The sequence below is a fragment of the Centroberyx affinis genome, unplaced genomic scaffold (assembly GCF_046629955.1).
Source record: "Centroberyx affinis isolate AG114_WGS23_722 - 3 ecotype Tasmania unplaced genomic scaffold, CSIRO-AGI_Caff_v1 ptg000561l_1, whole genome shotgun sequence".
Lineage (NCBI taxonomy): Eukaryota > Metazoa > Chordata > Actinopteri > Beryciformes > Berycidae > Centroberyx > Centroberyx affinis.
The window spans coordinates 94,594-110,850 of NW_027279204.1; the positions used below are offsets into that span (position 1 = coordinate 94,594).

General features: G+C 40.0%; 1 protein-coding gene across 3 annotated transcripts in view; it reads right to left on the minus strand.

Moving 5' to 3' along the window:
• zswim8 (zinc finger, SWIM-type containing 8) overlaps positions 1–16,257 on the minus strand; it is a 73,761-nt gene that overhangs the window by 29,209 nt on the left and 28,295 nt on the right. For all 3 annotated transcript variants that reach the window (XM_071518255.1, XM_071518254.1, XM_071518253.1), the window contains exons 5-8: positions 8,094–8,201; positions 4,471–4,552; positions 3,665–3,785; positions 1,121–1,322 (exon numbers count right to left, since the gene is read on the minus strand). In XM_071518255.1, the coding sequence (XP_071374356.1) occupies positions 1,121–1,322; positions 3,665–3,785; positions 4,471–4,552; positions 8,094–8,201 (513 nt within the window). The remainder of the gene's footprint in view (positions 1–1,120; positions 1,323–3,664; positions 3,786–4,470; positions 4,553–8,093; positions 8,202–16,257) is intronic.

Here is a 16,257-nt window from a genome sequence, read left to right on the forward strand (position 1 = left end):
CCCTCGGGGAAGACAGCCGCGAGCCTCCTCCAAATCCACAAAACACATGCAGACAGGACCAGCAAATTCCTATGAACCTACGATAATCTGCAAGAGGGTAACAAGCTAGTCCAATGTTATATGACCAGGGCGGAATCCATCGTGTTCCTCCTGAATCTGTCACCGTCCAGTCTCCTTTCCAGCACCTTGGCATAGGCTTCCCCAGGGAGGCCGAGCAGCATTATTCCACCATACTTGGAACACACCCTCCAGTCCCCTTTTTTTGAAAATGGGGACCACCACCACTGTCTGCCAACCCAAGGCCACCGTTCCTGAAATCCGCACACAAGTTCCAAAACTCACCAGCCGATGACGTCATTGGCGGGGATTTCCAACTCGTGGAAACTTGTAGTTTTGGGACTTCCCACAGCCCCTCTCTGAGACACAGAGTGAGTAGACAAACATCGTGCCGTCCCATAGCGTGTATTAGTGAGGACCAATATATGGAGATAAGGTTTAAAAAAAAATGGCGAAGTGTTCCTTTAAGTCTCCCAGTAGGACTATGGAGTCAGGAGGCGGAGCATTCTCTAGCAACCTACTCACGTTCTTCAAGAAGGAACTCTCTTGGCACCTCTCATGCTGTACAACTCTTGAGTAGGAGAGAGACCACCCACAATCAAGGAGTTTGGTTTCAGTGTCAATGCTACGCGTAGAGGTGAGCCCAACTATATCGAGTTGATACCTCTTAACCTCACGCACCAGCTCAGGCTCCTTCCCCTCCAGAGAGGTTACCGTTGCCAAGAACCACAACTCCTAGTTCTGCTCCACCCCTTCATCTTGCCCAACTGTAAACTCTATTCCAGCAAATAAATTGTGGTAAACTATTCCAACGAGTAAAAGATGGTAAACTCTATTCCAGCAAATACAAAGATGGTAAAAAAAAAAAAAAATGAAGTGAAATTCCAGTAAATAAAAAGGTAGCAAATGTGTGGTTTAGGTGGGTTTACCCTCCACACCATCCCTGGTGAAATGCTGTCTCAGGTCTAGAGTTCTCTAAGTTGCTCATACCCTCCTTTTAAATCTTTGTAGCAGCTTGAATGTATTTCCAGCAGCTTAAGCTCCTGCGATATTGGTGGCATACCTGTTCGTAGGTGAGGCACTGCTCGGTGAGGATCTCTAGCAGTGGGGCAGCGTTGCTGTCTCGTCTCTTGAACATCTCCCTGACGATGGACAGAAGGTTCCAGATGCCCTCAGGCTCCCGGCCCCTCAGCGGCCGCAGCAGACACGCCCATTCGGCGGCGGCCGGCGGCTCCGTGGATGACAGGTACATGGAATTTACATCACTATGGGTGGAAAACACACACACGTACACACTTCTGCTGTTAGTCGCTATATGCACTGATCACATGTACTGCCTACAATATACACTAAAGAACATACACTACACCGGTGGTTTTCAACCATGTGCCATTGAGATCCCAGGGTTGGCAGGTTTTCATTTCAACTAAACACTACAGCTGCTGATTTCACTGATTAAGGCGGCGTTCACACACAGGGTTTTTCCCCCAACTGCCAGCGCCTTTTTTGTTTTATTAAAAGCAATGGAAAGCGGCCGCAAAGGCACAAGAAAGGCATCTGCTCCTGAAAAAGCACTGCGCCCGCCGTTTTTTCTGGCAGAGCAGAGCTCTTTCAAAAGTTGACAGATTTTCAGCTTTCCAGAAAAGTGCCGGGTGACATGAAACGCTTTTTTCTCAGCCAACCAATCACGGTGAAGGAGAGGCTGACCGTTTCCCATAACAAGAACACAGATGGAGAAAGTAAAAGTGCGGGTGGAGAAATTGGTTGTTGTAACAAGTGAATTTCCGTTACCATGACACTGATCATAAAGGCAGTATGGGATTATACATATATTGGGAATATTAGCCTTGTAGCACTCCCTCGTAGCACCTATGTCCTATTGGACCAGAACTTAGCTTGTTGCACTGTCTCGTAGCACCTTTGTCCTGTTGGACCAGAACTTAGCTCTATAGCACTTACTCTCGTTGTTCTCTCCTATCTAGAAACTTGCTTGTGTTGTATGCAAATCTCATGTGTAAGTCGCTTTGGATAAAAGCGTCTGCCAAATGTGAAATTGTATTTGGTAAACCACTGCTTGTTGCTCAACACTGTACTGCTACCCAGCTGGATAGTAAGCTAGCCAGCTACTCAGCTAACTTCAGATGACGTTATTGTGAATTGCTTTTTCTTTCTCACAAAAAGCGTTCCAGGCAGCGCTTTTTCCACACAAAAAAAAACAAAATGTGTGAACGCAGCCTAACACTCCTTAATTTACCTGACCGGTTGGTATCTTGCAATATATATACACTCACCGGCCACTTTATTAGGTACGTCTGTCTGGTACCAGCTGGTCATTTGTTGCTGTGGTTCATTATCATAAGGAACAACAACCTGTTTTTTGTTGTGTCATCTTTTTACAACACTATGACACTTTCTGTCACACTATGTCACTTCACATCACACCATTATGTTCTTGTTTTTTATTATTTCCTTCATCATAATTTGTGTTTTTCTATTTTAATTTATTCTTTTTTTATTTTAAGTCTCTATTTATCTTTGTGAATATATGTTACCATTCTTTTTATACTGAGGATTTCATTGCACTGTTAACCCTGTGTATGCTGTATATGACAAATAAACACACTTGACCTCTGTGTTCAGATGCTCTTCTGCACTCCTGTTGTACTGACTGTTCTGTGTTAGCTTGAACCAGTCTGTCTGTTGACCTCTGACCTCTCTCATTAACAAGCCGTTTCTCTGTAAACTCTACAGACTGTAGTGTGAAAATCTAGGAGGTTCAGCTGATTCTGAGATGCTGAACCAAAAGTCAGACCAAAACACTAAACCTCTCCACCCGGTATGCTGCTTTATATATCGAGTTGCTGCCACATGATTGGCTGTTTGGAGGAGGTGTACCTAATAAAGTGGCCGGTGTATATAGGTGTATATAGCTAGGTAGGTATGTAGTAATCAGTGTTGAGCGGTAACGCGTTACTCAGTAACGCGATTACATTTTTCAGTATAGTAGTGTAAGGGATTACAATTTTAAATTCAGTAACTTTAAGCAGCTGGAAGTTTTCCCATTACTTTGACTTTATCTCAGTTAAGGAACTTTGTGTGGCAGCAAAACGCTTTCCACAGCGAAAAACACATCCAATTTATCAAAGCATTTGATACGCAACACAGCAATTCGAAAACAGAAAAAGAAGTGATGGATTACTTGAGGTCAGGATGATGGGATTGAGACCCTGAACCAGTTCTCAGACATCAAAAACATTTAGCCTACATGAAGCACAATACTTCCATCTAGCGCCTGTGGAGCAGCTGTTCAGTTTAGGAAGTTTGGTGCTCAGCCCCAGAAGGAAAAGACGGTCTGACAACAGGTTTGAGAAGCTTCTCCTTATGAGATACAATTGTTGTTTCACTTCTGAACAGTCATTGTTTCAATAAAGGGGATCAATTTTAAAAAAATAACTTTAAAATAACTGGATTTAGGACATTTAATACTTTTTAAGGCCTTATATTTGGATCATGGATTTTAAGACTTTTTCAGTTTCAGACTTTCAGTCTATTATTCAATAATAATCAATCACTGAACTAGAACTCTTTCCACTTCCTTGTACGTTACCTGAAGACGACAGGTGAAGGCCCACAAAACTTATGCAGGGTCTTTTTTATGTTGTCGCTGAGGGTAGACTCATCCAGGTACCAGGTACTCTGGTCAGAGGCTGAAGGACCTGCTGTGGGGTCTACACACACACACACACACACACACACACACACAGATGTAAAGGATATAAAACTGATACTCTGTCCTTTTTCTAAGTGAGTCATCCAAGATTATCTGTCCTGCATAATAAGGCCTAGTAATTACACATTGCCATTTATTTTCCACTTTATCTGAAAGGACTTTTCTCCAACCGATTGCTGAAAACCACCATAAAAGACATAACGTGTGTGTGTGAGAGAGCGAGAGAGCGAGAGAGAGAGAGTTTACATTTTATTATTATTCCAATGAATGTTTTCCTATTTATATAAACAATATGTAACAGAATAATTTATCATTCTATATTTTGTTTTCTGCAATGTATACATTTGCTTTGGCAACATGTACTCCGGTGTTTCATGCACTTTGAATTGAATTGGGAGAGAGAGAGAGAGAGAGAGAGAGAGAGAGAGAGAGAGAGAGAGAGAGCGCAAGAGAGAGAGAATATGGGTGTGTGGACAGTTGGGAGTGGCAGACAGCCTGATGAAGATTTATTTTAAGGAATATTTAGGAATTTAAAGCACGCAGCACATTACAGAGTAATTAGTCATTTATTACTCTACACATCCCTCTGAGCCGCTGTGCCACCCTACACTAACTCTACTGTCACCACGCTGTATCAGACTGTACTATAACGTGATATGTTTTGACCACTGTGGTGAAAGTACCTGGAGCTCCACACACGGTGTTGATGGCAGTAGACTGAGAGGACAGCAGCTCGTCCAGCAGCCGCTGGGCTGTAGGCAGGATCTGGAGAAACACAAGATCCATCAAGTTTCCACATTGTGCGAGGATGTCATGTCAGGAGACACTTTCTCAAAATCCCCAAATTAAAACCAACTGTGCATTCGCCCACCAAGCAAGCAGAGCAACCAGTTGCCAGAAGTCTATTGTTGTATGACTGGAAACAAGTTGGCTAATGCAGCACATAGTCATAGTCAGTCAGTATTAGGATAGTTATATGTCCCACCTATTTGCTGCAAAATCATTGAGGCAGCAGTTGAAGGTTAGTGCCCTGCAGTAGTTGTAGGACCGGAGAGTGTGGGTCATGCCCAGATCCTCCCTGGTGATCCAGGGATTCAAACCAGTGACCTTCTCTGCCCATCGCTAACCCCAAATGAATTTACCTGCATGTGATGGTATTCTGCTCCTCTTCCTAAAAAACTGCAATGTGCTCAGAGAGGACAACACCACCAATTTGGAAATGCATGAACTCCAATCTGGTTCAATAGTGTGGGAAACCAAGTTATAACGTCTTATGTGTGTTGTGTTATATAACATGCCACATTGTTAAACATATTGTCTGTTTCTATACATTCTGTCTCATGTCCCCAATAACGGCAGACATTGTTTCTACTCATGTCATGTTTCATAAGACACTGGATCCACAAGACAAAAGTGTCCATTGTCTTTTTGTTCTGCTTCACCACACCTCCTCATCATATATTTCACCATATATGACCTTATGAAGAAAAGAAACAAGATACAAGACAATTTAAAAAAAAATGGAACTTGGCTGTGCTCTCATGGCCAATTAAAAAAGTCAACCTTTTTGAACAAATAAAGACATGAAAAACAAAAATCTAGAGAAAAATGTAAAGGTAACAGGAGGTTACTTGGCCATGCTCTCATAGCCATTTCTCCTGCTACATGTTCCAACCTGTTTGAATGTATGTCTCTGATTACAGCGTTAACAGCAGATGAGTAATATTATACTGGGCTATAGAGCATTGCTCTGCCTGGAATACTGCAGCCACAAAATACTGATACACAGGGTTGGGTAAATACAATAAAAACTTAAATGTATTCCATTACATTACCTAAAACAAATATTGTATTCTGATTACAAGTGCTTGTGAAAAAATAGACGATTACTTCTGGGAATACTTTTAACATGGGGGTAAACATGGGGTCCAATCACCAATTTTATATTAATTTCATGTGTTCCTGCAAAATTGTTTAATCCGCTTCCCAAAGAGTTAAGTCACTCATGTTCCAACCTGTCTAGAAAAAAAAATCAGTTGATCCCTGATCGCTTTGCTCCTGCCTCCCTTTTATTTGCTTATGTGATTGGCCAAGTGACTTGACTGTCTGAATTTAGCTGCTGCAGGAGAGGGAAAAAATTAATTTCCTGATTATTGTAATTTTCACTTTTTCCTCATCCGTACAGCACTTTCATACCTCAGATATGGCAAAGTAATCGGAAATATACTTAAAGTAATCAGAATACGTTACTGAGTTTGGGTAATCCCTTACATTACGTTAGGGCTGGGCAATAATTCAATATTATCGTTTATCATCTTTCAGTGGAATCATATCATGATGATATGAAGATATTTTAATATTGTGACACACATTTCTGCTGTCTAAATTTTACTTAAAAACTCCCATAAAATGAGGTATGGTGGGAATATTATTTGAATATTTCTGTTTTGTTTGACATCACACCTAACATTACCATTCGGTTCAATGAGATGAACATCAATTTGATTATTTAACGTGATTTTGCATACATGAACCATATCATGATATATATTGATATCGAGAAAAGTCCTTATGATTATCATGATATTGATTTCAACCATATCGCCCAGCCCTAGATTACGTTACTGATTACAATTTTGATGAGGTAACTAGTAACTGTATTGGAATAGATTTTTAAAGTAACCAAACCCTGCTGATACTATGATCTCCCTATGTCACTGCTACAAAGAAATACAGGTCAAATGGACAACATCCAAAAACCTTACAAAATGACTGTGGTAGAAACCATAAAAAGATGAAGAAAAAAAAAAACTCCCTTTACTCCAAACTTTATCTGGTGGTTTTGTAAGCGTATTATCTTGCTGTAGCAGCTTAGAAATTGCTGGTAAGTGCAACAAATTGCCGTTAAGTGCTAAGGATAACATTCAGGCCATTGTTAATGTGGCTGTTATTCTGACTCAGCAGTCCTAGTTGTCATAGCGACTATAACTAGTGACTATGATTGGTCTTGGTCGGCTGATATTACAGATATTCAAAGCGCTCCATCCTATATTGAGGTTATCTACCATCATCTGTTCTTCTTCACACATCTAATAGGATTAGGTCTCCAGCTTGACATTTAAGCCTGACCTGGGACACAGTAGGTTTGTGTCAAGTCACTGAATTTTTCACTCACTTGAGTTGGAATCGGTTTCAAGTTTAAAAAACTGTTGTACAATCCTGTCATTTGTTTGCTTATGGGCTTTAGTGGTGTATGGATTGGGTTCCGATGGACACACATTTTTCAGGTTCAGGAAGTGCTAAAATGTTAAAGTTTTGACTGCTGTAAGCAGCGAAGTGGACTCTAAAAGGAGTGACGCCATGTATTTGTTAGGATTAGTATCATTTTTCTCCGCTAAAAGTATTCTGTGGATGGGTTTCTGTTTCAAAAATCACAAATATATGTAATAAAATGAATAGAAATACAAATGGAAAAATAGAAATAAATGCTACAATCCACAAATATGTATTAGAATTGTTGAATGCAAAAAAAAAACAGAAACAGAAATATACCTCTCCATCCACAAATAATTTCTTACTTGTGTCCTGTAAACATTTACAAAAACCAGACACATATTTGTAAAAAAAAAAAAATTCTCTGAAAAATGGTCAAGAGGTTTCTTTACAGAACTTACAAAAGTATATTTTCTTATTTTTTTTAGCACTATTATATTCATATATATATGTATCGTCTGTTTGCTGCTGCTGTGAAAGGACAAGAGAGCAATATAAATTTGACTCAGCTTACTGCCAAAATTAGATAAGGTAAGATATCACTTTATTAATCCCCTTGGGGATATTCGAGATCACACCAGTGGTAAGATCTATGGTGGCTTTTGGTGATATTCATAGCAGGTCACCAACACAATAAACCAACTTTAAATCCCTCCTACAATCGCCAATATATATCTTACAATTATTTCAGAATTCACAAGATTTGATTTGGCCAATCCTTCTTATTGACCCCTCATAGAAGTATGTGTGTGTGTGTGTGTGTGTGTGTAATATCTCTGAATACAATATCATAATAATAAGTGTTCTATTCTACGGAATTATGACACACTTATATGTAGGGTTAGGGTTTGACCTTTGGTGTGCCTCAGCCCCAAAAAGATTGAAAACGACTGCCTTAGAGCACCGACTACAAATGTATATATTTCAATTATGAGTGGCCATACTCCAAATCACATACTCAAAATCACCTTGACCATACAAACACTACTATGACTTGAAGTAAAGAATGAATCCTCCTGTGTTAAGGTCTTACCTGCTGAGGCAGCTCGCTGATGAGGTACTGGGCAAACTTCTGGAGCTGGTCCCTCTGCAGCCTGGACAAAGACTCAGAGACTGGAGCCCTCAGACACACTGCTGACGCCTGTACACAGACACATTGCAATCAGTACCGACAGATAATACCACTAATAGGGATGATAAATGATAATGATAAACATTTCAAATAACAAAAGACCACAACAAATAATGAAAAGCCAACCATCAAGTAACAAATACATACGTCAAATAATGAAAAGCCAACTAGAACTGCCATCTAACTGCCATTAGATGTCATGATTTCATTATTTTGACCAAGTCAACTTTCCCAAGTCAGTCTCAAGTCTTGAGGCACAAGTCTCAAGTCAAGTCCCAAGTCTAAATGTAGATTACCAAGTCAAGTCCAAGTCAGGTCCATGTCATTAATGTCATGTCTCAAGTCTAAATGTAGAATATCAACAACAAATCAAGAGTCCAATATCAATTTAATATCTTAAAGACAACTAACTATTCAACGCAATATTGTTTTAACAGTGCAAAAACGTATAAGTGCATCAGTATGAGTTTGATTTCTATAATCAGTTTCAGCTTCCATAAATTCAATCATTCCATACAAATTCAGAATACAGAATTTAAATTCAGTTATCTGGTGGAACAAATCTCATAACTTTCCATCCAAGTAATTGGCGCAGAAACAGGCAGTGGCACAAGCTCACTTGGCTCACTCGCAGTTAATTATTAGCGGTTCAAGCCCTGGTGTACTGATGGTTTCGTAATGGAGAGGATAGTCCAGACCGGCTTCTCTCAAGAAGAAACCGATGTTCTTGTCTGGGAGGTGTAGAGTCGCAAGTCGTGAATATACGGCACCCCAAATATGCCGCCCAAGGTCAGATGATGACTCTTTTTTATGCTGAATTCACGTTTCTTGATATACTGAAAGCCCAGTCACCATGTTTTCTGTGTGTAATGATGCTCACCGACAGTTTATTTTAAAACACCATGATTCACACAATAAGCACATGTGCAGATACAACTAACTATGTAGTACAACAGAAACGTGTTTCCATTATTTTGTTGGTTGCCTGTAGTTTCTTTTACTTAAGTGGTTAAAATGGTTGCACTCAATTAGTCACATTTGGCTACATTTACCTACGCACAATACAATACAACTACCTCCAATATTGTGAGTAAAGCAATAGTCTGTTTGAAACTGACAACTCCCCATAATAACAGTTTACAAAACTGAAGTACTTACTTTGATTATTCATAAATAATTGTGGAAATCAGATATTTTTAGTTATTTAAAAAAATAACTTTATAACATTAAAAATAACATAACTCAAATTGAACCCAAACAATTACAGCCATGATTGATGTTTTAACAGTTGATGTCCATGACTCTGACCACAATGCTATCATTTTTAAAGCGACCTAAGGCTTCCACCACAGTGCAGTCTCGCACCTTCAAGTCTTCCTCTGCTGTTAAAACTGTTGAAGCTGCTACTAACTGTAGTACAGCTGAGCCTCCACTTGATTTGGTTGCCCCTCTTAAGGATAGAAAGATAAAGCCCAAAGCTCTGCCCTGGCATAATGAACATACACAGTCCACTAAGAGACAACGCAGAAGAGACGAATGGACGTGGAAGGCAAATAATCTCCAAATATCACTGGACATTTTAAAAGATCTCATGTCAAAATACCAACCATGAGACTAAGGTCTCTCCCATAAATTATTTTACTAAAAAGGTTGAGGATATCAGACTCCAGTCCCCCCTGGCTGCTGCTCGCGATCTCTCTGTCACAACTGTAAACTCTGCCACACTAAGCCATTTCCAACCCATCACGCTCCTAGATTTAGAATATACAATTTCTCACATGAAATCCTCAACCTGCTCCCTCGACAACATCTCCACTCATTTTCTAAAAGAGGTGCTCGGGTCAGTTGGCCCCAATTGGCTTCTGAAGGGCCAATTTTGAAGCCTGGAGATTGGGTTTACGGTCGCCGCCATGTTGACTTTTTTTGGAGCCAGAGCAGCCAAAGCAAGGCCGAGGGTGAAATTCAGGTTGTCTACAGCACCGCCAACTATTGGTCCATAATCTGCGACCTGTCGCTCACTGGACAGGCGACCTGTCAATCACTAGTGCTCCTTTTCCACCAAATTAGCTCTGGTTCTTGAACCGGTTCTGTTCAGGATTCTTGGAACCTTGGTGCTATCTAGCGAACCAGCCAGTGTTTCCACCAGTTTTGAGCGGAACCATTGAAATCAAGGATGCGTTGTCAACGGAGGGCGTTGCACAATGCACACCGGAAGTAAACAGTAGTAGCAAGATGGCGGATCGCATTGATTACCTGCAAGCTTTTGTTCTGTTATTACAGATATTTGTTTTTTTGTTTTCCAAAAAACAAGCATGGACCAACTATTAATGATAAGAAGACATAGACGACTATTACGTGCAATTACTTTCCAACCTGTGGAATATGACACGGCCACTGATGTCGTCACGGTTCGCACTTGAAAATCTGCTGTTTTTTGGTTCCAGCTGGGAACCAACTTTTCGGGTTCCGAACCAACTGATTTTTGGTCGAAATGCTCCGAACGGTTCAAAATTAGGTGCCCGAACCGGAACGGAACCCAATCCATGTTGGTGGAAAAGGGGTATCTGAAAGCAACCCCATTTAATATCCATGATATCCCGTTAATAACACAATTATTTTGAAAACTGCCATATGGACGCACATTAGAAGAAGTGAAATTAGCTACTGAGACCATAGCCTCTGGTCAAAAAAATGTATATTGACTATATTTTGAGGGAGAAGTTGGGTTGCATGGAGTTGGTCCGACTTTGGAGTCTTTTTAGAGCTGACCTCTAGCAGACACTAGAAGAACTGCTACTGCTGCCACTTCTGTATTGGCTTCAAAATTCACCCGTGGTTTTGGCACCTTGTTAGGAACCCTTTTAGAAAGGGAGGAGCATGGAGTTATGTTCCAAGCAGACACCCCAACACCACTGATAACAGAATGATAAGAGGGGATGGGCCAAGGGGAAGACAGACACAAATGGAGAAAGAGAAGAGCATGGGGAGGGGTGGAGGGAGAGAGAGAAAGGCAGAAAGATAGACAGAGAAAAGGAGACGAGAGAGAGACTGAGAGAGAATCGGTTATCTGTTGAAAACAGATATGGAAACCCTCATGATTCCCATCTCTACACATGAAACCAGACAGTGAAGGAGAGGAGAGAAGGAAGTGGATGATGATGATAGAGTTCGATAGGGTGAGAGAGAACTAATAACATGGGTTACTAGTGACAGAGGACCTGGAGAGGCCTGCATGCTTACTGTCTAATACCCTCCTCAGAGAACATCTGATGCTTTTTAATAGGATTATATCAGCAGCAGAAGGAGAGGCCCCTTCATATCATACAGTCTCTCCTCCCTGGCTACATCCACAAGACACTCTGAAGACAAAACCTGTGATAATACCAGTATATTCTTTCACTAGTTGGGTTTACAACCATTGTTTTTATGCGAACTATAACTAGGTGTTGAATTAGAACAGCTGAATTGAAAGCAGCAAAATTCGATCAAATGTTCTCAATCTTAAAGTAGAGTTTTTGTTTTTGATAAAGAAATTATCAAATAAAAAGCGATGGAAAAGCATTTGTTGAATAAATAATGATGTAGGCCTGGCGTGATCGGCAAACCATGAGACATATGGTTCAACTACAACAGTTCAAAAGTGGATTTGGACTTTCTGAAATGCTGTCTAAAATGTATGTCTCCATTGTGGTTGTATGACCATTAGTTGGTACATTAGAATATTACCAATTGCATTTATTTGTTTTCATCTTCAGATGAATGCATTGAATATGACCAACATTAGCTGATACTACAGAACAGTAACAGCCTCCCCAATACTAATCAATACTAATCAATTCTTGAAAGACTCTTTCCATTTTTCTTGCGGATGTTATTTGACATTTAGGAAGTGTATTTATTCACTGGAAATGCACCTAATTACGGGTTCAAGCCGTATAGGGGCAGCATAAATATTGTTATTGTACTGATACTTATATACACACACACTGTATATATATATTGTTATATTATAATTGTTAGTGTTGTTATTATTAGGGACCAAGCATAGAAGGTGCGTAGGCACCTAATGTAATTGTTAGTTTTCTTATTATTATCTTACAGAACCGATTGCCAGATTTGCATGAAAGTTGACACATTGATAGATCCACTCTAACTGTTCATTTGAAAATATGTCACGTTTGCACACACCCTGGTCCTTGATAGGTAAGACTAGCTCGAATTAGCAGAAACAAGACTTCTGGTTTGGCCGTGTAGCCTTCAAAATAAAAGTGCAAGATTTTAAAATAGGTACATATACTGTTTTAAACCAATTACTTTGTATTTAATCGTCAAATGATGTCCACTTTAGTCTCTGTTCTGTATGTATTCTGCACAGTGTAATACATGCAGCTTTTATAGTTAAAATGGCAAATTTTATGGCATTTTTCATTATTATTATGACATCAAACATTGATATGGGTGCTCACCTCTTTTCTAAGTTCACAGTTCCACGTTGTCCATCCGTTTATATTCCAATGTGCTAAAATGCACTTGTCAGGATTTGTGGGTTGGGCCAATACCCATCAGTTTTCATTGAACTCTCTCCTGTGGTCATGACAAGCCTAGTGACTTCACCTACTGGTCACGTTTTACCAGTAATCCACTACCAGTGAGAAGATACTCCGTTGCAAAGGGAGCTCTCTGAGGAAAATTCTGAAGTTTAGGTTAGTAAGCCTCTCAGTATGCAACCTTGCAGAATGGATGTAAATATTACTGAGTCTTTCATTGTCCCTCAATTTATTTTTTATTTTTATTTATTTATTTTTTACCACTTTAATGACATCTGGCTGCCGGCCTCTCAGTACCGTCCTCCAACTTCAGACAGAAGTGATCTCACTCTCTCCTTTACATCTTTCCCATCAGCAAACGGAAGTCCCACAATAATATTTACATCTTCCCCCTCAGCAAACGGAAGTCCCACAATAATAATTGAAACATCGGGCTTGGACGTTCAGTCATTCAGTTTTATTTCTAATCTATTCTGGATGAAAGCATACTCACGTCCAAATCAATCCTTTCTTGAATTTTTTCTCCAATTCCTCTTTCAGTCCATTTTGATTCTTGCTGATAAGCTGCTCCGAACTTTTCATTTTGGGACTTAGTTGCTTCTCCAAACAGGTGTGTACCTCATTGATTTGAGCCTTGATTGATCTGAACTCCACTCCACCACTCATATTACTAATGTACTTATATTACATACACAACACTGAAAATTGTTGCAAATTAACTTACATTTTTAAACAAACTTCTGGCCTGAGTTTGCTCGTAGTTTCCCCACACACCATGAAACGCCAGAGCATGCTTAACTACTACTACCAGCACTATCACTACAACCGCTACTAATGGTAATAGTACAACTAGAATGACAACTGCTTCTATTACTACTACTGTAACTGTTATGCTATGTTGACAAAACGGTCTGGTGTACCAAGCCACACTGTCACCAACGGAAAAGACAAGTGTTGCCCGGGTGGTGCATTGTCATCATGTTGGGTGCAACCAATAATGTTATGCTGTCACAGCTTTGTTTTTGTCTTGTTTTTATTGTATTTGGCAAATAATCATTCTTGTTCATTTAAATAATTAATCAAGTACATAATAATAAAGTAAATATACTGGCTTACCCTACCTTCCTTCTACTCTGATTAGTTTGTGCTTTACCTCATCATCAGAGGGTGGAAAACAGTTGAGGCCAGTTGAACTTCAAGTAGTAGCTGTGCATGCCAGACACACTGCTACATTTTCCATGCTGGCATTTGTAGCTGTGTGACTTGCACTGAAAATGAATGACTTCCTGTTGCTTTGTAGTCTCTAATCTGAACATACCACTACCACTACTACTACTACTACCACTACTACTACTACTATTACTTTTAGTCCATATACTAATACGACTGCTGCTACTACAACTACTATTTTTTCAACTGCTCGGGTGCATGTGCATGCCTGTCAATAGACAAGGGGCAAACTTAATAAATTCAAATCATTTATGCAAAACACAGCTCTGAAGTTCTGGATGGCTCAACCTACTGCAGGCTCATCCACAGTCAAGACTGCGGGCTTCCTTTGGTTTGTCTTACATCATTCTGTTCTGTGGTTGATTGTTGATCAGCTAGATCTAGCTAGACTCTTTCTCTGTAAAGTCCTCTGAGACATGCTTGTGAAAAGTGTGTGCATGTATGAGAGAGAAAACGGTGAGAGTGCATATTGTGAGTGTGTCCACCAGTCACACAGCAGCTAACAGGGTGTATATGACCTCAAGAGCAGAGGGGGTGGGTGTGTGTGTGTGTGTGTGTGTGTGTGTGCGTGTGTCCTCCAGAAATCTACTCTACTAGAGGCATGTTGGAAAACTAAGAGTGATTTGCTGGATCACCACCCCGTAGGGCTGTGACGGTATTGACATTTTCTTACCGCAGTGAAAAAGTAGCGCCCCCTGCAGTTTGGCGGTTTACCGCCAACCCCATACACTGCAACATTTTATATTGTTTATCAATATTATATTTTGTATAATAAGTAGGCTATTGATATATTTATCAATATAATATTTTTTTATTTTCCCGTGAAATGATAAAGACTGAGAACAAGTGTTAATAAAGTAGTGTGAGGTACAGAGAGGAGCAGCGCTCACATGACCCTCAGGAGACGGAGGGGAAGGATGGCGACTAGAGCGCCTCGTCTAGCCTAGGACTCCTAGTTATGAATAAGTAATGAGCAAGAAAATCGTGCTGTAGCCTATTTGTTATAGCCTCTCTGATGTAGGTCTGTACTGTAAATAAACACTATAGGTATGTCCATTCCACATCTGTCCCTAAAGCACCGCTTGCGCAGCTATTCAAGAACAATATTGTATTTTTTACACCGGCTGGCGTTGAGATTTAAAATTTTCATTTCTCAAACACTGGAAATGCTATAGTCTCATCCTTCCGCGATTTTTTCCAAATAGTTGGGCTTTAAAGGCCCGCGTTTTCAGAATTATAAAAAACGAGGATTATAAATACATTTTTGCAATTTTCTCCCTGCAACACACCCGCAACTTGCGTGAGTACAACGGGCTACAGCGTGCAGATAGACGGATGTGAAAGTCTCTCCCTCTCCTCCTTTTTCCCATCCAGCAAGTCAGTGCCATCAAAACGTGTAAAGTAATTTCACACATATGATTACTGACATACCTTTAGAACAACAGTGCGATGTGCGAGGCGCACAGAGACATGAAGCGTGCGATAGTCTGTCCGTGGATGACCTGAAAGCATTCATTGCGCAGTAGTATTGTGCTTCTGTATTTCCATGGAACATCCAAACATGAATATCGACAGCTAGTCGACATAAACAGAGCTTTTTCAGACAAACCATGTCAAAGAACCGCTTCAGAGAAATCCTGTGAGTGTTGACTGTCAGTCGGAGGAATAGAGGAGGGGAGAGAGAGACAGGTGCTACGTAATCACGTTCCCAATTATTCATTATGTGTATAAATATTTGACATTAAACAAATGTTATTCATGCTGTTTATTTCCTTTTATTGACTGCCAGGTCGCCATTGTAAATAAGAATTTGTTCTTAATGACCTGCCTGGTTAAATAAAGGTGAAATAAAATAAAAATTAAAGTATACAATATATACTGTAAGACAGGCTATAGGAAATAGGAGATGAGTGCGTAGGGCTACTAAAGGCACATTCCGATAATTCCATTCAGTAAATTCAGATGAACAATCCTGTCATGTTTTTTATAGTTTGTTACTGTTTATCATTTAATTGGTAAGTCCTTTTTTGCGGTTTTGCTACTCAAGTGCTTTTGGCAATGTGCCTGTAATATTTCATATAATAAAGTATACAATAAAACGTCAAAAAAAAAAAAATCGGTGATGACGGTAATGAGCTCAACCCCCGCGGTAGGTGTCACATGAACAATCATCGTTTTAGTACCACCATCAATAACAATGTCATCGTGGAGCAAACAGTTTCATAACAGTAGCAGTCACTGAAATAATAAAAAGTGAAGTCCAGGGGTCTCCAACAGCAGACCACATG